This window comes from Sycon ciliatum, chromosome 6 (assembly GCF_964019385.1).
Source record: "Sycon ciliatum chromosome 6, ocSycCili1.1, whole genome shotgun sequence".
Lineage (NCBI taxonomy): Eukaryota > Metazoa > Porifera > Calcarea > Leucosolenida > Sycettidae > Sycon > Sycon ciliatum.
This window is the reverse complement of record NC_088648.1, coordinates 32,734,263-32,756,214: the sequence shown is the minus strand read 5'-3', so window position 1 is coordinate 32,756,214 and position 21,952 is coordinate 32,734,263. Positions and strand designations below refer to the sequence as shown.

General features: G+C 48.2%; 3 protein-coding genes and 1 long non-coding RNA gene across 4 annotated transcripts; 1 reads left to right on the top strand and 3 right to left on the bottom strand.

The window, feature by feature from the left end:
• Positions 1-400: 400 nt before the first annotated feature.
• Positions 401-2,249, bottom strand: LOC135819925 (uncharacterized). The gene is made up of 2 exons (XR_010554012.1): positions 1,675-2,249; positions 401-992 (listed from the first exon to the last, which is right to left on the bottom strand). It is a non-coding gene; the product is annotated as an uncharacterized LOC135819925 (long non-coding RNA).
• A 166-nt stretch (positions 2,250-2,415) lies between these two features.
• LOC135818962 (putative RNA polymerase II subunit B1 CTD phosphatase RPAP2) lies at positions 2,416-4,296 on the top strand. The gene has a single exon (XM_065332128.1). The coding sequence runs from the start codon at positions 2,571-2,573 to the stop codon at positions 3,153-3,155; it is 585 nt and encodes a 194-aa protein (XP_065188200.1). The 5' UTR covers positions 2,416-2,570; the 3' UTR covers positions 3,156-4,296.
• Positions 4,297-4,586: 290 nt separating this feature from the next.
• LOC135818961 (aspartate beta-hydroxylase domain-containing protein 2-like) lies at positions 4,587-6,605 on the bottom strand. Its single transcript, XM_065332127.1, has one exon. The coding sequence runs from the start codon at positions 6,046-6,048 to the stop codon at positions 4,993-4,995; it is 1,056 nt and encodes a 351-aa protein (XP_065188199.1). The 5' UTR covers positions 6,049-6,605; the 3' UTR covers positions 4,587-4,992.
• An 11,141-nt stretch (positions 6,606-17,746) lies between these two features.
• Positions 17,747-21,528, bottom strand: LOC135820235 (uncharacterized). Its single transcript, XM_065333551.1, has 2 exons — positions 20,319-21,528; positions 17,747-17,856 (listed from the first exon to the last, which is right to left on the bottom strand). The coding sequence occupies exons 1-2, from the start codon at positions 21,526-21,528 to the stop codon at positions 17,747-17,749; spliced, it is 1,320 nt and encodes a 439-aa protein (XP_065189623.1).
• Positions 21,529-21,952: the final 424 nt, after the last annotated feature.

The window sequence follows — 21,952 nt, the reverse complement described above, 5'->3', positions numbered from 1 at the left end:
GTTTGACAGCCCCAGTGACCGAGTCAAGCGTTGTCTTTTGCCGTGGCACAAATTGCTGAAGAATCCGAGATGTTCTTGGAATTATGCACATGGATACTACCAGAAATAATGGTGGCATGAACCATTGTGGAATGGGACAGCTCACGGAGAATACTGGAATAGCTCAAGTATCTCTAGGCGATTGTAAATCCTGTTCTGGCTGATAGCTTCGGCCTGCTGCGCCCGTCCATGTACAATGATGGGAACATGCATTTCTGTTTTCTACATATTTGCTATCTACTGTACTGTGGTATTACAGTTGCAGGTCCCTTATATAGAAATATGTTCACCCCCCCCCCCCCCCCCCCACATACCCACATAAATAGGAACTAACAATTTCACTGTTGGACTCGCCGTTGGCTAGAGAGCAAAGGATGAATTTATAGCAAAGAAAAGGACCAGGGAACTACAAGTTACGCTATAATGTCCACGAACTATTTCACTGTATTTGAAATAATTTTGTTTGATACCCTGAGAACTCTGAAACTTTGCAGCACTGTGGATTATATGTGGATACAACATTTATGGAAGGAACACATAGTTCAAATAATTATAGCACTGGATTGTTGAGATTGTGAGCACATTCCAATCAGTACTCTACATATTTATAAGCGGTGGCAATCGTTAGGAATAGGTCATGAGCAAGTTGTCAGAGTGCTCTAGTATATGAGAGAATGTTTTGTTTGTCTAATCGACGGCTCGTTTGAAGCCAGAGTTGTTTGAACTTGCTTCAGTCGACTTGATTCTAGACAGTAGTCGAAGGAGTACTATGAAGTATGCACCAGGCGTAGTCTGTAAGCTATCTCGTGAGAATTCTGTCGGTACACATCAGGTATCAGCTTGCAAAGATGGCTCCTCTCTGTTTCTTGAATGTATAGTTGGACTGTGGCTCCAGCGATTCCCTTCTCAGAGCAGGTACCATACCCAATACGGTCAATGCATATTGGACAGACCTGTGTGCACAACAGAAATAGTGCAGAGAAATCTCTCAGCTCATGAACACATCAGTGAAGTTTGAACTGCCGTTGTTTGTGGCCATCAGTATAAACCTATCGACTATAAGAATAATGTGCAAAAAACCCTCTATAACTACAGCTGGGGCCATGGAATTATAAAGCATCTAACTTAGGGAACTGCCAATTCGGGTCGGAGTTGCGTTCGAGGCCTGCAATTCATGATGGCTATCGTATGTTGCATTGACCAGAGATCATATAAAACTTTCATGCCACATTGAAACACGCACTACTTTCGAGTACTTTGGTATCCCCCACCAAATGGGCATTCGTTCTCGGGGTGGCAGGCGTCACCATTCGTTATGCCTGGATCAGATTTCATTGACCCCAACTGTCATGAAGAATCATCTTTACTTCGACTGGATTTCAGTACAAGTTAGTTGTAGAACTGCAGAATAAATTTTGTTGTATTTGGGCAACCATTTCTCTACAAACGCTCTATTTGGAAAATAATTTTTTTAATAAAATACATGTCCAAATTCCACATCTACCCAAATCGGAATACTTGATCACGTATTCAGTCCTACACGGAATGTTTAGAAAACGCCAGGGAATAGGAATTTGCTAACGAGAACTCCAGGCCAGGGTACTAGCATACGAACAAAACAAGATAAAAACTCACCAGTATACTTGTAGTAATTCATGTCGGTGTAATATTCACGATAAGCAACGAGGCACCCTCCGATTTGGCCAAGCTGCTTTGAAGTCTGGTTGTTCAGGTGATACAAATGGGCTCCCTGTTGTTACTTCCAGCAGCTTCACTCTCCCTGCGACAGCGGCTATCAGCCTCTCTCTCCATCGTCGACAATTATCACAGATTCAACATTCTACATTTATCAGCACTCACTGGGTGAATATGTCTCGAGACGAATTTAGCGGATCAACAACGCTTTGATGGAGATAAATTCTCCTCTGGAGGACCTTCAGGGTACCTGGAAGGGTATAGAAGACGGGATCGCTCACGGCGTTGGGAGAACATAGCAAACAACCTCTTCTTCGATTGAAAAGTGGCCAAAAAGTGTGTGAAATGTATGTGCGCAGATGCATTTCCACTGGCAAGCTAATCCCTCATTACGTCATCAGCGCTCGCTCGGCCGAAATTCAAAAGTCGTCTTCCTGCTCGACTCGATCGCTTCTGGAGACTCGTTCTTGTTCGAGGGGTCTTCTCTTTCACCTACCTTCGTCTTGGCATCGAAAACTCGGCGTCGAAAATGAAGCCGGAGTGCCCCTTTAACGTGTACATACACTGCGAAACTCATGATGTCACATGAGTCATGCATGAGTCTTGCATGACTCACGACTCGCTGGAGTGAAAGCAAGATTTTTGATTTGTTTGATTTTCGAAGCCGTGCACATTTTTTATTAATTTTTTGTTTGCTGTTTCTGTGTTCAGTTGCTCGACCTTGAGATGTGATCTGCCTAACTACTACTTGTCTGATAGTTCTCGAGAGTCAGCAAGTAGCTAGGAGTTGAATTGGCATTGTTGATTACTGTAAGGCTCTGTCGGCACGGGGAGAAATGCCCAAGAGACACGAGGATATCATCGAGTATCGCCGATGCTGCGAATCCCTGGCACAGAAGGTCGTGGAGGAGTTCCTCGAGGACAATGTCAGGCCAGAGGATCTGAAGACCAAGGCGAAGTACATAGATCGCCTGCGCTATGCCGACGTGCTTGAGGAGCGCAGTGAGGCCCAGCACGTGTGCGGCTATCCTCTGTGTAACGTGGATTTGAAAGAGGTCAAATCACAACGCTACCACATCTCACTGGCCGACAAGAAAGTCTATGACCTGACGCAGCGTCGGCGATACTGCAGCACAGAGTGCTACCATGCGTCATTGTTCTACGATCGGCAAATCTCCGAGGCACCCGTGTGGGCCCGCAAGGGTATTGAAATGCCGACAATTCGTCTTTACAGAGAAGCAACCATAGCTAATCCGACCGACTCCAGTTTGGACGGTGGCGATGCGCCTATTTCCACTCATACTGCCACTGGTGGTGGCAGTGAGGATATGTTCAAGCAGCTGGATGTGGTCACGCACAAGCCGCAGGGCACCGCCGACCAGGCCCTGCCAAACGTAGTTATCAAGGAACGAAACGTGTAGCCTGTGGGACATGTGAGGCGTGCCGCGGAGAAAAGCATGGCCGCCGTCGAGGACTATGGCATCGCGATGTGCCCCGTATTCTATTTGCTTTGCCACAGCACTCCCCTCACCAAGGTCGGAAAAATAACCGGCGTGGCAACTTTTGCTATTGCCCGGATGCCTGGCAAGATGTTGACACAAACATTAAATTCAAGTTCGGGCCGTGTTGTCTTTGTCTGCCTATCTCTATCTGTCTGTCTCTCTCTATCTCTCTCTTTCTCTCTTTCTCTCTCTATCTCTCTCTCTCTCACACACACACACACACACATACTCAGACAAACACACGCACACACAAGCACACACACTCAGAAATACACACACACACACACTCACACACACACACTCAGACAAACACACGCACACACACTCAGACAAACACACACACACACGCACACACACTCAGAAATACACACTCAGAAATACACACACACACACACACACACACACACACACACACACACACACACACACACACACACGTACACCTATATAACTCATGATGTGTTCGCTTGAAGAGAGTATCTGCAATATCACAAAATCCATCAATGATTATCATGATTCACAAATTGAAAAAATAATTATTATAATGCAATCATCCCATACAATGCAATGTTCCCCTTGTATCCTGCTATAGTATATATTCCTAGCAACTTTTTTAAATATCTGTGCTGCCAGGTTTGGATAGGCTCAACGTTGCTGGCGATGATTGACCTCCGACGTGCGGACACTTTGGACACGCTGTTTCTCTTGTGCGTGACGTGACGTCAACACTTCTTTTTTTCTGGCTTCTCGTCACAGCTAGCTGCATCCCGTGCCCAGGTGTGTTGCCTGCGATAGGCTTGCTTTACGCTACTTGTATATTCTTCCGCTCTTGAAATGCTTAGTAATGATAGGGGCTGTTTTTTTCTCGTTTTAATACTTCTCTTTCTTTTTTCTTTTTTTTCCGTTTAGTGATCGGTGTAGCCCAGAGACCGTTTGGAGAGTGCCGTGAAGATGTATGGTTACAGTGGAATGTTCTCATTTTGACAATTGTACTGAAGTACTTCTGCAGTTCAATCATCTGTGTGACGAAGTATTGATTGTCTGCTGACACATTGAAAGACTCGGACTTGTCTGCTTGGGAATTTTACGCTATAAAATTGTAGGCAGGCTGTGGTGGATTGCCTGGTGCATGCCTTTCTCACTAGCCATCCGCTGTCTGGCAAGCCGGCACAACGTGTGTGTGTGTGTGTGTGTGTGTGTGTGTGCGCGTGTGCGAGTTTGTGTGTGTGCGTGCTTGTGTGTTTGTATGTGTGCACGCGTGTAAGAATGGGAAGTTTGCATTCACGGCATTTCACATGCATAAAAGGGCACGTACCTATACGTTTCTATTCGAATTCAAGGGCACCTACCTTCACAAGACATGCCCTTTCAACAGGAACAGGTCGGTTTCATTCGCACACATTCGTACAGGCACTTCGGCGAAAGCTGTTCTTGCAAGAAAAAATTTCAAAAAGATAATGTTGGTAGTGATACTGGCAGAAAAGAAACAAAGGATGGATCAACTGAAAGCTCTATCACCAACAGCTGTAAAAAAAAACTCCTCAATTAATCAAGAGTGTATTTTGACGACTTGGTTACTCGTATTGAAGAGAATGCCCTTGTATCGGGAACATTTCGATGCATGGTAAAATTAAAAAAATGTTATTTTTGTATATACGGTCATGCTCATGTAGGTGCATGAATAGAGTGGCTAACCATGACAATGGAGCTCTAACCAGGGAGTAGTAAAAGACCGGTGTTTTACTACTCCCCGCTTCTAACTAACCGGAGTGTTGTCCTGGAGAGGCGGAAACAGTGCCCGTAGACATGCCTGCTCATCACTAGTGAGTGCCGGATGCCACAGGTCCACCAGGAGAACAACGCGAGCGCCGTCCTCCTCGCACCCGTCGTGCTTCACCTCGTGGCCGTACGCGTCGTCAAACAGCAGGAACGGTGTGTCGTGCCATCCGCGCCGCGACCTGTCCACCCGCAGCCACGGCCCGTCGGGGGCGAAGAGCGGAACGTGGCAGCGCATGCGCACGTTGCACGGGCCGCGGTGCGCCAGGATGTGTGCGCCCGGCTCCAGTACCGACACGCACACGTTGCCAAACGCGCAGCTGCTCATCCGCACCTCATTGCCGAGGCGACGAACGGCCGCCATCGTCCGCGGCATGAGCGCCTGGTTGCCGCGGTGATCGGAGCCCTGATCGACGAGCGGCAGGCTCTTCCAGCCGTGCTTTACGTTGCCCGTGGTGTTGAACTTCCACGCGCTCGCACTGCTGTCCCACGCGGTCGTGAACTCGGCGCGAATGTCGTCCAGCACTGCATCGTCAGTCAGACCGCTCTGGGCAATGTGACTATACATGTGACTAACATCACCAACACCAGCAGCACCACCACAGGCGCTGTCCATACCTTCTGCTCCGACACCTGCGCTGTACTCATACCAGGGCTGCATGGGCAGGCCGGGAACGAAGAACACATACTCTTCCGCCGCTCCCAGATCCGTGAGCACCGCACCGTTGGACTCACCAGAGGCCGTAGCGGCGGCACGATCGATGTGTGCCGCCGGCACAGCAGAAGCTGTCGTCTCCCCGCGTGTCGCCATGGTGACCGGGGTGTCGCCACGGGCGACCTTCGTCGTCGTCATGCCGTGTAGCGTCTCCACCGCGTGGCGCATTCTCTCGGTTTTCACTCCCGTCGCGCCGTCCAGCTCGTGCCAGCGCTGTACGGCAGTGGAGCGCACGCTCTGGTAACGCGCGCAGCGGGCGCACGTGCTCGACGCGCAGCGCGATAACTCCTGATAGTGGTCTGCACCGTCCTCCGCTGCCATGAGAACGCCTGACGTCACGCAGAGTTGCCACTCGCTTATTTTCAAGTTGTTCGTTCCGGGCACAAACACCTGGAGAGGAATTGTGTGCGACGGGGGAACGTAGTTTGAACTCCTTTCACCTCTGCTCGCTTGCTCAGTGCAGTGTAGAGCAATGCCAAGACATACGACTGTCTAGAATCTGCAGTCCATCACACGTGACCCTCGACACCTGTGCAGAGCCCCGATATCTTCAGGGTGAATCAAGTACGCTTCGATCTCACGCTTTGTCATAGCCAATAAGGACTGCACAGAGACACAGTTTGTCATGCACTCATATGCAGTGCACAAATTCGTGATGCCACGTCAGCAAGATTAGAAATGTGCGTCGTCCTCTCTAGCTCTCGACTTCCACCGGCGCCATCACAGCACATTTGTAGCTATCGATAATTATTATAGCTACTGCGCGCGTGTACGTAGATCTGACTTGTAAGCCAGTGAGTTTGAGTACGTATTGGAGGTCTCCTTTGACATAATAATCGACCTGAAAACAACGAAACAGCAGCTACAAAGCCGGACTACAAAATAATAACAAGAAGTCGCCAGATCAGTGAGAATATTTTTTTGAATTCTCTGTCATCAAGAAACACGTGTAGATCGTGTGTTGTTGTTTGAAAGACAAAGGGATATCCCCGCGGCCCCGGCGTGGCCGGGCCCGACACGACAAAAAAACCTTGAAAAATCCGCGAAAATAATAATGATGGTCGGATGTATTTCGAACTAACTTCAATAGGTGAAGGTGAAGGAGGCAGTCGCGCCAGTGACTGCGCTGTGAATCCTTGTGGATGGCCATGCAAGTACTAACGAGGCGGCCGCATTAAATATCGTGGACTAGTTGTAGCCAGGAGAGCTGTAGTATCTGCAAGAGAAGACTGGCCTAGCCGCTCTCCAGTCAGACGTCTGTCATCAGAATGCCAGCAGCGTTTCGAGTTCATCAGTCCCAGACCGTGCAAGACGGGGTGTTGTGTATACGGAGTGCAAGGCTGCGTGCGGATAATGTCCCCTCGTGATATCAGTGCAGTTTGTAGTAACGGCTGGACTGTATCACTGTGTGTGAATGATGATGTCTGGCCACTGCTATCGTGCAGTGGGGTGTACGTGGTCAGCAGTACAATGCTGTGGTAGAGTGTGGCGCACTGAGGGCTGCAGCATTCAGAGCAGCCTCGACCCAGTGCTACAGCGCACTTGCGGACACCACCATTCAACATGTTTAGCTGCGGCTACACCAGGCATGGCAAGAATGGCAAACAATTCAGTGCGTGCTCTGCACATGATGTGCACTGCTCCAGCAGTTATTCATGCTGGTGTTCGAGCACGCTCGGATGTTGCTCAGGACCTCAAAGCCAACACTGGTAGTAGAAAGCTGAGCACAGACGAGTCATCACCGCCAACACCAATGTCACAATCGTCGTCATCATCGTCGTCGTCTCCGTCTTCTCGTGAAGTGCGGCACTTTGTGGACAACGCTGACAAGGAACGCATCTTGCAGTACGCGCTGGGCGAGTGGACATACGAGAAAAGCCTTTCGTTGCTCACGGCTGTGCTGCAGTCGCATAATCATGCTCCCGAAGCGAAATCAGACGTAGTCGCCTATTTGCTCCCGCACATACTGGCCACGGCATCCGCCACGCAACCGTCCTCCGTTGAGAGCGTATCTCGCGATGTGGCAGTGCTGCTGTGGTCCGCGCAGCTCTATCAGTTTGTGGAGAAGTACGAGACGGATCTCGGCGAACAGCTCACTAGCGTGTGCGTCAGCGGCCTGCTGCAGAGTGACGATCCGTTGCTATGGCGGCCGGCGTGTAAGTGGCTGGTGCGTGTGCAATGGATGTCGGCTGGGAACTGCGCCACGCTAGCGCAGTATCTGGAGCGGGTGCTCGCCGGACAGCCGTCAAACCTGCAGCAGATGAGCGCGCGCGACTGCTTCTCGGCGCTGCACATGACCAACCTTGGTGTGCGTGTGTCCACGGAGTGCACGCGTCTGTTCTACCGACGGCTGGCGGACGTACTGCCGTCCACGTCGCCGCCTGGCAACGCGCTGGAGTTCATGCTGACGTGTAGCGCGGCGCGCGCCGTGGCGGCCCTGCGTCTCAACGACCCGTCCCTGCTGGCCGCGCTCAGCACGTACCACCTGCAGTGCGTACGTGCCGGCAATGTGCACAGCCTGGCGGCGTTCTGCTCTCTCCTCTACCCGTACAGTCAGTACTGGCACTCTGCCTCGCAGCTGTTCGCCGAGGCGCACGACGCCCTCGTGCACCACACTCGCGCCCTCGCACATGAGGCGGCCAGTCCCATGTCGCTCGTGCACCTCGTCTGGGCGTTCCTCGCGCAGGGTGCAAAGCCGCCGCCGGTCGCGGTTGCTCAACTCGTGGCAAAGCTGGAGCCCTGGGTGGCGAGCAAGAAGATCGACTTGTCTCTGCTGCTGGAGCTCGAGCAGGTATTGATGATCGTGCCCGACTCGGTCGCCTGGAAGTCGCAGCTCCGGACGCTCATCAGTGAGCTCTCGCCGCTTATCTATCAGCCTCCGGGGCACTTGCAGAGCCCGTACACCCGCGTCATCACTGCCCTGTGTGCTCACGTGGCCACGACTCACCCGCCGGTCAGAACACACGTGTACACGCCCGTCGGACATGTTGCTATAGCAGCGCTCGTATCCACGCAGACCAACGCCGCGCTGCTCGACTGGCCGGAAGACTGCGACGTAGCGTGCCTGGAGAAGGCAACGGCAGTTGGGTTGCCAGGACGACCGGTCGCCGTGGTGATGACCATGTGGTTATCGTTCCGTGAGGTGGACACCGAGTTTGTGCTGGGCCCGTTCTGGCGGAGGGTGTTGATGCTGGAGGAGTGCGGCTGGACGGTAGTACTGCTGCCAATGAGGATGTCGGATTTGGGACAGACGGCGGCAGAGAGGGCCGATGCAGTCATGAGACTGATCTACACGGCGGGGTCATGACATCTACATCGCTGTGCTCCGCCATGTTGGTGAGGAGGCATGTGTATGGCTCGCGTCTATTATTTTTTTATTCTACGCATTCCCGCGGCAGCGTCGACCATAGCACTAACAGCCCGTCTTTCACTTCGTCGATACAATAAACCAATTGAAAATCACCAGTTTCTGCAGTGATCGACCTTCTCCCGCACTGAGCCAAGCAAAACGTGTGCCATCCCTGTGCTGGTCGCCATGGCAACGTGAGCGTACAATTGGCGACTTGACAAGTTTGGCTGATCGTATGCAAGCGATAGATATGTCATTCGAACCAATATCAAATTGTCTTTCATCTGAACCTTACTTGAAAAAAATCGATTCACCTCCCCTTTGATGCTTGATCCACACGTTCGCTTATGCTTGAGACACAGCAGGTGTTGATATCACTTAGAGAATGGGACGTCTCTGCATGCATGTAAGGTGCCGCCGGGAGCCTGGAGGCTTTTTTCTGCACGTTCCCCGATGACGTTGTTGAGGGATATGGGCATAAGCCCATTGGCATTGCGCCAAGACGTAATTTGTACTATACGCACCGTGCACATGTACTGTCGTGGACATGGAAATCCAGTCGATTGACCGGGGCCGGCGCCCTCAGCGCGTACAGAACGTTACATGCAGTGCACGTTGATCCGGCCGATGCGACCAGCTAGCAGCGCATAATTATTACAATTATTCCCGTAGCTATGCAGAAGACGTTACTTCAGTAACGGCTGGCACTAGCCAGGGTCCACACAGCTTTAATTTGGTATTTGTTTGTTTGTGTGTTTGTTTGTGTCACGCCTGGCGCTATCCGTATCTGACGGCAAAAAACATAGGATGTTATAAATTTTCAATTCTCCTTTTTTTTTCAGGCATATCCTGGGATTCGAACCCGCACTATCGCGCGCCCTGCATGCATCCCCCGATACACTTCGCATTCATACCCATTCTTCCAAGTTGCTTCACGTTATTATCTTGCGTTTGAAAGCCCTATTTGAATATTGCGGGCAGCTGTATGTGGCCAGCTGTGTTTGATGGTACGGTACGGGAGACGGTGTCGTATTACCCTCGATCGTACCTGTCCCGTACCTATCCCCTACCGTACCGTGCCATCAAAAGACGGCTGGCCACAATGCATATTCAAATAGGGCTTTCAAATGCAAGATCACAATGTGAAACAACTTGGAAGAATTAGTATGTACATGTATGCGAAGTGTATCGGGGGATGCATGCAGGGCGTGCGATAGTGCGGGTTCGAATCCCAGGTTATGTCTTAAAAAAAAGGATTTTTTAAAGAATTTTTAACATCCCTATGCTTTTTTTTTGTCTAGGTCATCAAGGCAAAAAAGCATAGCGTAGGGCCCTGAGCTTCCAAGCTCTCTCGTTTACATGCTCGTGTTGACTGCTTACAGACGGCTGCATGGCCAGCACCCTGGGGCCGCTAGACGTGCGACCGGATTTCCATGTCCACGACAGTAGGAGCTCGCTGGCCTGCTCAACACAGCACCCGCATAGGCCTATAGGACAGACTGGGTAGTCCCACAGACGTGCAGCCGCCGCTCTCCCCTCTTCCACTACCAGACACTTATAAGTTGCCCCACACTAGCCTTAATGATTGTAGGAACCGTCAATATTTGCAGCCTCAGGAACAAAGTTGAAGACGTTCACCATGTTTTTGCATAGTTTTAACCTACTTGTAGATGTATTAGCTATTCCTGAAACTTGGCTCAATCGGACACTATGAGCGATGCGCTACAATTTAGAAAAGCGATCCTGTCAGCTTTTCTATTATTGTGTTCACATGGCAGAAAAAACGACACCGCTATGCTACGTAAGTTTCTACGTAAGGTGCTCGGTACTTCACTTAGGCTACGTAAGTTTCTACGTAAGGTGCTCGGTATTAGATCTACTAACGCGTGGTAGCCGCGTGCTGTGCCCGTGCACGGCAGACATTGTGTTGCGCAGTGCATGCAGTCCGTTTTCGGATGTGCATGCGCGAGGAACTTCCTTCTTTGGAACTGCTTCTTGCATGAGCTGTTTCGGATATTTCGTGTCCTGGCTTATTTCGCTTCGGCTCTGCTCAGACCTCTTTTCACGGAATATTACTCAATGACAGGTGAGTTGACCAGTTCCCTTTGATTCATTTGCTTGTGTTGACTCTTTCATTTACGAAAAGATTTTAGGTGGAATACAATAAAATTAATAATATAAATGAAAAAGCTGACAGGATCTTTTTTCTAAATTTAGCTTTTCTGCTGTCGAGGCCTCCTTTTACGGAATACTCAATGACAGGTGATCTCTGAGTTGACCAGCTTCCTTCGATTCATTTGCTTATGCTCACCCTTTCATTTACGAAACGTGTGCTGATTTTATTCGGATTTAGATCCATTCCTTTCTCTTTGCCCTTGCCAACAGTGTGCGAAGAACGCGAGTTCACCTTCTTGACGGTAAGGCTTATGTTGCTGCTGAGGCTTTAAATAGATGTGTTGTCGAAATACTCATGTTCATTGTACATTGGTACGTTACAAGTAAGGCACTGGTCATGATTGCTTCCGGCATTCCGTGCTCCGATCATAGGGTAGAATCTGAATTTTGCAGTGGCATAGCATCGTTGGCAGTTCCCAATCTGGAGGGAAAGGTTCAAAGACGCATTGGCCGAGTACTAGTATGCAAAATAAATTCGCATATCAGGGAAAATCTCCATTATGGAGAGGTTCCTGCATTCAGTGACTTGTTCGCTTCATACGAAACAAGCCAATGGGTGCAGTCTCGTCTCGTGAAAATCTCGTACGATTGGATTTGTTTACTCGAGTCTGGGCTGTTTGATTTGTGAGTAGCGCCGAGATTGCACTGCCCCAAATAAAGTTGCGTGCCGGTAGAGCAAGAATTACGATCTGCAATCTGTTTGTAGTACCTGCAAGAATGTGCTATACATGTATCGTATTTTCTCTGTTGTTGTTTCAGTTGCTAAAGAAAGGTTCAGTGACTCATTTGTTTCATAAAAGACGAGTTAATGGTTTGGTCTGGCTTAGAATCTTTCGCTGTAGAAGAAATCTATTCGTGTCTCTATGGGAGAAATAATTGTATTCACTCGTTATAAAATAGGGTTAACACAAACTCACAGAGCAAATGCCATTGGTCCCTTGATGTTCGTCCTAAAGAGGTTTGACTGGATATCATTCATACTCCCCCGAAGTCGTGTAACATTTTACTATTATGGAGTGCCTTGTTTATCTCTCAGTACCTAAAACCATATATCCTTGCCCCTTATATCCTCAGGATCAGTGTAGTTGTTGGAACGAGGTGTCGGACTCAGCGATGTATTTGTTTACATTTTAATGCATGTTTATTGTTCCTACTTTGCTGTGTTGTTTTAGACAATCGTGGACACTTTGAAGTCACTGAACTGCTTCCAAAAGTTTTATCGACATCAACAGGATTACGATTTCACTACAACATGATGCCGGATGACCTTATCACGACAACCCATGACTACAATTATAAATACAGAATCAACAAAAACATCTGCGGCACACACCTGGTTACAATTCTCAAGTAAATGTGATTTAGGGTGTGGACATAAGTATCACCGCCACTACCCATATGATTCCCCTGCAGAAGAACATGAATACATGTATGCAAGACTACATGTAGTTCCATTTTCTGCAAGAAAAGGCTTGCACATCAATGCGTATAATACGGTATTGAATTTGATATGATACACATAGGGGCTCCCGTAAGAAGAACATAGGTCTGTGGGAAACACCCCAGTAGAATAAATAAAATAATAATAATAACATGCGGAGGCGCTACATGTAGGCCATCATTAGGGCATTCCATTGGTTACACAATTACATGTATATCCTTTAGCCCAAAAAACAAAAGAAATTATAGCAATAAAAACTGCTTTATGGCAGTTTTCTAAAAAAAGTTATTGTGTTCTAGTCCATGGACCTCGTCTAAAAAGTAAGAAATTAACGAAATGTGATAGCCGAAAATTAAAATTTCACACAAAACCTCACAATAATCACACACAGGATGCGAGACGACCTTTTCCCCTCGTGGTCCTCTTTCATATGCAAGCATGTTGGCGCAGTACATGTACTTGTACAAGTACAAGTGTCGGAATAAACAAGTGTTGAAAGCCGTACTATTAGATCTTCAAGTGTCGTGATTATTGTGAGGTTTTGTGTGAAATTTTAATTTTCGGCTATCACATTTCGTTAATTTCTTACTTTTTAGACGAGGTCCATGGACTAGAACACAATAACTTTTTTTAGAAAACTGCCATAAAGCAGTTTTTATTGCTATAATTATAGTTGCATTACCTGGCTACTCTTAGTCTATCCTTACCTGGCGATATGGCGGTAAACACACGCCAGAACTTTGCAGCCTAGAGAGCGTGTGTGTGCAGGCGTGTGTTCACCGCCATATTGCCAGGTGTGTCTTTACTACCATGACCATATTTTATCAACCATAAGTACCACTGCAGTGGTGTCTTCAACTTCATTCTTCCGAGTCAAGCTCTGTATGAAGACATCCAAGAAGATTGCCTGATGAGTCCAGCGGGGACGAAACGTACGTCGCAATCGAGCTATGTCGTTGCTGTGTCATCTTCTATGTGCCATGCGCTACTTGATGTACCAGCCTGCTATGCCGGATACCGCCAACCACTCATCGACCAAGCGCCAGGCGCGAACTGATGGTGGTGGTGAGAAGGAGAGCTCTGTGCCAGAACTTTGCAGCCTAGAGAGCGTGTGCGGGCAGGCGTGTGTTTACCACCATATTGCCAGGTGTGTCTTTACCACCGTATTTTATCAACCAAGCTGCAGTAGTGTCTTCAACTTCATTCTTTCGTAACATAATCACTTGAAACTCGGATGTTGAGCCATAAATAAATGTAGAAAGGAAAAGGACATACGGATACGAGTTAAGAGTAACTCTCCATCACTGTAACTTTTTTGTTGGGTGGTTGGGTGGTGGTGTGCTTTGCTGCTTCGAATTGTAGTTAGACCGCTTTGTCAAATATCGTACTGGTCTCGTCATCGTCCAGTAACAATCGACAATCTTTGTTCCGTTGGGACTGTGGCCTTTGCTCGTTTTCGTTGCGCTTGCCTTCCCCTCTTTGGTCTTTTCATAACCTTGAACCTTCCAAGTTGGAAGGCTGTCGGTTAGCGCTACGGAGATGTGTTGAAGCTAGGTGTCAGGACGTCGAATGTCTCAGTACTCTTGTCAGTTTTGTGCCTAGTTATTGCACTTTCTGACTGCATATAGCATCCAGTTACAGTGATGGATAGTTACTCTTAACTCGTATCCATATGTCCTTTTCCTTTCAACATAATAAAATCGCGACGCATTACACGAGGGATTTGTCAGTTGCATTCCTCCAACGTGCCGTGGACGCAGCAGGACGATGGTTGAAGGATTGGCATCTCCTCGTCTACACCACGAAAACCGTCGTCCTTTCCTTCCAACCCCAACACACCATCCACATCACGCTCCACTCGACTCGGCTGCAGCAGGTCCACCAACATAGGCACCTTGGTGTTACACTCCAAGACGATATGCGATGGACCCAACACATCATAGAAACCACCAACAAAGCCAAAAAATTACTACACCAACTTCACAAGACACGTGGCACAATGAACGCTTCCAGCTTATTGTTAATATACACGACCTACATCCGACCCGTTCTCGAATATGGTAGCCTTGCCCTCTCCAACACCACACAGCAACAGCGGGACACACTGGAGAGAATTCAACGCCGTGCTATACGCATCTGCCTTCGGATTCCCCTCTTTGCACCAGTTCACCACAGCTCCCTCCTCCATCACGCAAAGCTCCCCACCTTTAGCTCACGACTCCTTGTTAAACAAGCCCTACTAGCATGGGACATCCACCACCAAACCTCCCCACCACACCTGCAACAACCACATATTGCACCACAACGTCAACACCAACCATACACCCTTCGACAGACAAGGACCTACTCCATCGGACACGCACACACGAACAGGCACCAAAATTCCCCCATCAACAGTGCCCTCACCCTCTACAACTCACTCCCTATCGACATCACAACCCAACCTCGTAGAAATTCTTTTCGAAACAATGCATCCAGTCTTCTTTTGAGCAGTACCTGTTCCTGCTCCGTGCATCCCCCTGGTTTCTGATATCTCGAACGTGTACTTAACTATCTCGATCACCCCTGCTAACGTTATTGCCCCCGCTTGTTTTTCATGATCCATTGCTTCTTGCCTCCCGGTTAATTTCCATCTAGCTGTTTCTGGCTAGTACCAGTTCTACCGCACTTATTAATCATCCTTATTGGCGTCACGCCATCGTGGAATAAAAGAATAATAATATTAAATAACTAATAGTTTTAATAATCACGACTACACCATAGCTCAGTGGTTAGAGCATCGCTGGCTACAAAAGCGTGTTAAGCGAGGGTCCCTGGTTCGAGTCCTGGTGGTGACAGTCAATTTTTTCTTCAGAACTTTCCCGTTTGTCTCTTTCCCTCAAACCAGTTAATATTTTATGACTTGGGGCTCCCCGCGTGCTAGTTTGTACGTGAAGTGTGTGGGTTACAGTGAGGGCTGCGTCCCACCCGCCTGTGTGGATTCACAGGAAGTGTGAGTTACGAAGTCTGAAGAAAATGTTGAACAGTCTCTGCTGGGATGACGACTACACCATAGCTCAGTGGTTAGAGCATCGCTGGCTACAAGCGAGGGTCCCTGGTTCGAGTCCTGGTGGTGACAGTCAATTTTTTCTTCAGAACTTTCCCGTTTGTCTCTTTCCCTCAAACCAGTTAATATTTTATGACTTGGGGCTCCCCGCGTGCTAGTTTGTACGTGAAGTGTGTGGGTTACAGTGAGGGCTGCGTCCCACCCGCCTGTGTGGATTCACAGGAAGTGTGAGTTACGAAGTCTGAAGAAAATGTTGAACAGTCTCTGCTGGGATGACGACTACACCATAGCTCAGTGTTGAGAGCATCGCTGGCTACAAGCGAGGGTCCCTGGTTCGAGTCCTGGTGGTGACAGTCAATTTTTTCTTCAGAACTTTCCCGTTTGTCTCTTTCCCTCAAACCAGTTAATATTTAATAATAGTGGTAGTAGTAGTTAAACAATCGACGAGGAGACAATAGTGGTAAAATGGCAATAAATAAGATAAATTGTGCACTCATAACAACAGCAAAAATGAAGAAAGTCAAGTTCCATAAAGTTTTCTTGGGACTGTCATCAGTGGAACGCCGTCACATAAAAATGGTGCAAAGGTGCAAACTTCGCTTTTTGTACTTGTTAGCTGCTGTATTTCTACCTGGAACCATAATTATTAGCTACATGTATATAAGTACGAAGTAGTGGTTGCGACTTCGGCGATGATTTGTAAGAAAGGTTTGCTCCCCACACCGGAGCTCGCGCTATTCCGCCGACTTTTTTTGAGTCAGTCAAGTGTCAAGAAAAGTCGGCGGAATAGCGCGAGCTCCGGTGTGGGGAGCAAACCTTTCTTACAAATCATCGCCGAAGTCGCAACCACTACTTCGTACTGTTGTGCCCAGCGCGGGCTTGCGACTAGTTGGTTTGGAGGTGACAGCGTTGCGAATGACCGAGGGCCCTCGACGTCTGTCTCACCGTCCAGGAGCGACACTGACTCACGCTGCTATCTGGTGTTCACGAGGTGTTTGTCGCGCTGGAAGCGGAGCGTCTCTGTAAGTTTGTATCCCTGGTGATGTTTGCGCCTGGAGAGCACTATATAAGTGGTGCTCTTCAGGCACAATCTTCCTCAGCCTACTCAAGCTCAACTGATGAGGGGTGAATTCCCCGAAACACTGTGTATTGAACAGGGAGTGGTGCTTTCTTGCAGGTTTGCCGAGTCGAAGGTTCGATGGACTTCTCGTGTGCTCTGGATGGCAGTCGTGAGTCAGTCAAGTGTCAAGAAAAGTCGGCGGAATAGCGCGAGCTCCGGTGTGGGGAGCAAACCTTTCTTATGTATATAAGTGTGTGTTTTAGTTATTACATTTTTATGTGACGGCGTTCCACTGATGACAGTCACAAGAAAACGTTATGGAACTTGACTTTCTTCATTTTTGCTGTTGTTATGAGTGCACAATTTATCTTATTTATTGCCATAGTAGTAGTAGTAGTAGTAGTAGTAGTAGTAGTAGTAGTAGTAGTAGTAGTAGTAGTAGAATTTATTATTTTGATAGGGAAGGCCCTACAGACGTTGCCGTCTTGTTACAGGGAACCCTAAGTGCTCTTTACAGAGCGAAACAAAAACGGATAGATGCTCAACCTGGCGACACGAGACAGGCAGAGAATTCCACCTATCAGCGCCAAGGAAAGAAATAGAGAACATGCCATATCTAGTGGTAGCAGCGGGCAAAGAAAGTGAAGAGAATGATTGCCCTCTAGTGCGCCTCTTGGTGCAAGTAGCAGCCGACTGGAGGGTGAACATTGAGGAAAGAAGAGAACTTGTAAGCTGATGAATACAGCGGAATAGGATGAAGGCCGCAGACATCACGCAACTACTTTACTTGTTTGACATGTATTACTGTGTATTTTATAACAAAAATATTATTGAAAACCCAGAATCGATTTTCTTGTTGCCTTCATCCTATTCATAGCTATAATTATTAAAATTATTATCTCCACGTAGATTATTGAATAACTAATAATAGTTTTTGAAAGGATTGGGTTATGGACTCTTGGTCGAAAGCATTTGACACGGTCGATCACGACATGCTACTGCAGGAGCTTTTCGAGATCGGCGTCGGAGATAGCGCCCTGCAATGGTTTGCGAGCTACCTACGAGGCAGGCGACAGCGAGTGGTAACACGCACGTCCAGAGGTGAACTGTACGAAGCTCACAGGGGAGTTCCTCAGGGATCCACCCTCGGACCTGTGCTCTTTAACCTATCTGTACGCAAATTGCCCTCGGCAGCATCTTCCAGCATCGTGCGCCAATACGCAGACGATGTCGCCCTGTACCTATCAGGCCGCAACCTACAACAAACTACCGAAGAACTGGCCCGAGATGTGTGCCGTATCAGGGACTTCCTGAGTGAACGAGGACTAACCCTGAATGCCAGCAAGACCCAGTTCATTGTGTTCCACTCCAGATCGAAAAAAAAGTATGCTCCTCCCTCCGACTAACCATTGAGAATGTCTCTATTGCACCAGCGACCACCGTCAAGTACCTTGGTATGACCTTTGACCAGCACCTGACATTCGCTGACCACACCAGTACCCTTAAGCGAAAGGTAGGCGACAAGCTAGCTGTGTTTCGTAGAATCCGTGACCGTCTAACAATTGATGCAAAGAGAACATTCTACTGCTTGTTCATACAGGCTCAACTAGAGTACGGTTCCAATGCTTTTTATCATAGTCTGCAGGCTGGGCAACAAGATCGCTTGACTCGCCTCAGCAACCGTGCAGTTCGAACTGTTTTTGGTTATCCAAGGTTCTGTGACATCTCTACTTTTCTAGCCAGATACCACCTAGCTTCTATCTCCTTACGTTTGAGATTATTATTATTATTATTATTATTTATTCTTCTTTTACTAGGGAATTCCCAACAGGCGTCAGCGCCTTTTTACAGGGAACCCTAGGTATAATTTGATGGATGAGCGAAATTCAGCTGGTGAACTAGACATGCGGCAAGCCGGTGGAAGTGTATTCCACCTGGCAGCGCCCAAATAAGAAATTGCACTAAAGCCATATCGGGTTTTAGCGGGGGGCAGAACAAGAGCAGCAGAGACTTGGCCACGGGTGGTGGCTGCAGTGCGAGCACCATGGGCGCGCAAGGTAAAGCGGTCTCGCAGAAGAGGACTAGCAAGTCCATTCAGGCAGCGGTAAACAAATACATAGGTTTTGAAGTTGAGGCGTTTCTCAAGGGCGTACAAGTTAGTATGATTCAAATTGTTTGTACTTATTTACAGATCATTACATAAGGTGTGCAGCCCGCTCTTAACAGACTGTTTTGTGACTAGAGTCAATGCCACACACACAGCGTCAATCACTCAGACTTCCGCTCATCCATACAAAAACATATAGGGTACCCCGTAAGAAGGCCTGTGGGAATGCCCTATTAAAAATTTAATAAATAATAATAATAATAAAATCTTGTAGGACGCATCACGCAGCTTCATAAGTAAAAAATTGGTTGTGAGCAACACTGGCTCACACTCAAATAACTGCTTTTCACCAGAAAAATATTATATTTCAACGTTTCGGTCATGAAATAACCATCATCAGGAATGAAGTGGGCACACCGGTTAGGATGGGTTAATATACGAGGAGCGCTGCAAACTGATAACAAATCACACCTGCATGCACTATGACGAGAGAGAGAACAAAAGGACAAAACATCACCAAAAAAAAAACCAGGTATAGAAATAACGCAATACGCGACAACTCTAAATATGGCACAGGTACAAGCAACAAACAGAATGTACATGTGCACTAGGTGCGTGCAGACATGTAATTGCAGGCGCTAGCAACAACAGTAGTAGTAACAGTGCACTAGTTCAAGGGGTGCAAAACCACCACCATCCAGGAAGAGCGAGTATCAGGGCCAGAAATATGTACAAGGCCTCACCAGAGAATTCACAGGAGGTCCCACCCTGCGTTATTGTTTATGCTGGGGCTCGTGTCGCGAATTTGTATTGCTTCGCGTATTCTCCTCCTGGCCCGATCCGACTCAGTGGCAAGGACGCGAACCTCTGTGAATGCCGACTCGCCAAGCGGCAGTACCTCGCCGCCATGGTGAAGTCGGTAGTGCTCGCCCAGGGCTTTTCCAGACGTCTTGTTGCGTGAGTTATCATTGTGTTCTTTTGTTCGCGTTGCTACACTGCGGCCAGTCTCTCCAACATACTTCTCCGAGCACTTGCAGGTCAGACGATAAACCACGTTGCGTCTTGTGCATTCTACCTCGCTCGATTGGCATGCAATGCAGGCGGCTTTAGGCCTTCCTCGTCGCCTCGGGGCAGCGGGATCCACCCACTTACGGCAGCAAGGTCCAGTGAGGCTGGACTTAGTGACGCTGTTGGAAAGCCTTGCATTCTTGTAGATTATCTGTACATTTAGATTGTATTTGTTTAGAAGACGGTGGACCCTGTAGTGGATGGCATCCGTTTTGAATGGTAACTTCAACGTGGATCGATAGTCTTTCTTTTGTTTAGCAGGTCGTCTGGCTCGTTCATGAGCAGTCGCGATAACTTTGTCAGGAAAGTTGTTGAATTTTAATGTGTCAATAACCTTTTGCTCACTTCGCTGGCGGGCTGCAGGATCAGAGGAAAGGCGGGCCGCGCGGAGGAATTCCGAAGACGCGATGGCGAGTTTTTGCTGTTGCGGAACGCACGAGTTGAAGTCTGAGACGAGGCCACTGTGGCAAGCTTTGCGGAACAGCTCGAATGATATTGCGCCCTCGGAGGAGACATGAATAGTCGTGTCCATAAAGTCGACCGACCCAGTTTCCTCCGAAGATTGATACGTGAACTTGATGCTCGCATTGGCGGTATTGAAGAATGCAATCAGCTGGCGGAGAAGCGCGGCCCCCAGTGTCCACAGCATGATGATGTCATCAATATAACGCTTGTAGAGTACGGGAGCACCAGGCGAGTTTAGCAACAGCGAGGTTTCGAGGTCATGCATGAAGATAATCGCAAACGGGGGCGCTAGGTTGTTACCCATGGCGATGCCTTCCCTCTGGTGGTAGACCTTCTCACCAAATCTGAAATAATTGGATCTTAGAACGAAGGTTAACAGCTCTTCGATCTGCTCCACGCTTAAACCAAATGTGTCAACAGACTCGATGTGCTGCTGCAGGACTCTAGCAACCGCCTCCACCCCTTCAGCGATAGGGATACTTGGGTAAAGAGCGACCACGTCCATTGTAACGATGATGGTCCCCGCTGGGGCTTGTAGGTCGGGATACACTTGCCGGATATCCTCCAGTGCTTCCAGCGTGTTTTTCAGATGTGCTGGGACATACTTCAGGCATTGGTTGAGTATACGCTCCAGGACAATAGAAATATTGGTCACTGGGCTATCAACAGCTGACACAACTGGCCGAAGCGGTACCGTGGCTTTGTGGTCTTTAGGTAGGCCATACATCTCCGGAAACCTGTTGTCGCCAGGGAGTATGGCTTGGTACAGGTCCTTCTCTAGTGTACCACCACAGACGCGTTGAAGGATGGTGCGCGTTTGCTTCTCCCAATCATCGATGGTGACATTGACGGGTGTGAACTTTGTCCCATCTGACAGGATAGTCTCGGCCTTATCAAGGTACGTTGCCATCTTCATCGCCACAAACTTATTGCTCTTGTCGGACCTCTTGACGACCACGGAATCATCGTCGCGGAGGTCGGTAAGCCGCTCGCGGTCTTTTCGAGACATGTTAGGCCGGGGAGCTGACGCTGTTCGGTAGATATTCATGACCTCGCGCTTGAAACTGGCCAAGCCGAATTCTTCTTCCATAATAATAATAGTAGAAAGGAAAAGGACATATGGAAACGAGTTAGGAGTAACTCTCCACCACTGTAACTAGATACTATATACAGTCAGAAAGTGCAACAACTAGGCACAAAACTGACAGAGTACTGAGACATTCGACGTCCTGACACCTAGCTTCAACACATCTCCGTAGCGCTAACCGACAGCCTTCCAACTTGGAAGGTTCAAGGTTATGGAAAGACCAAAGAGGGGAAGGCAAGCGCAACGAAAACGAGCACAAGCTACAGTCCCAACGGAACAAAGAATGTGAGGTTTTGTGTGAAATTTTAATTTTCGGCTATCACATTTCGTTAATTTCTTACTTTTTAGACGAGGTCCATGGACTAGAACACAATAACTTTTTTTAGAAAACTGCCATAAAGCAGTTTTTATTGCTATAATTATAGTT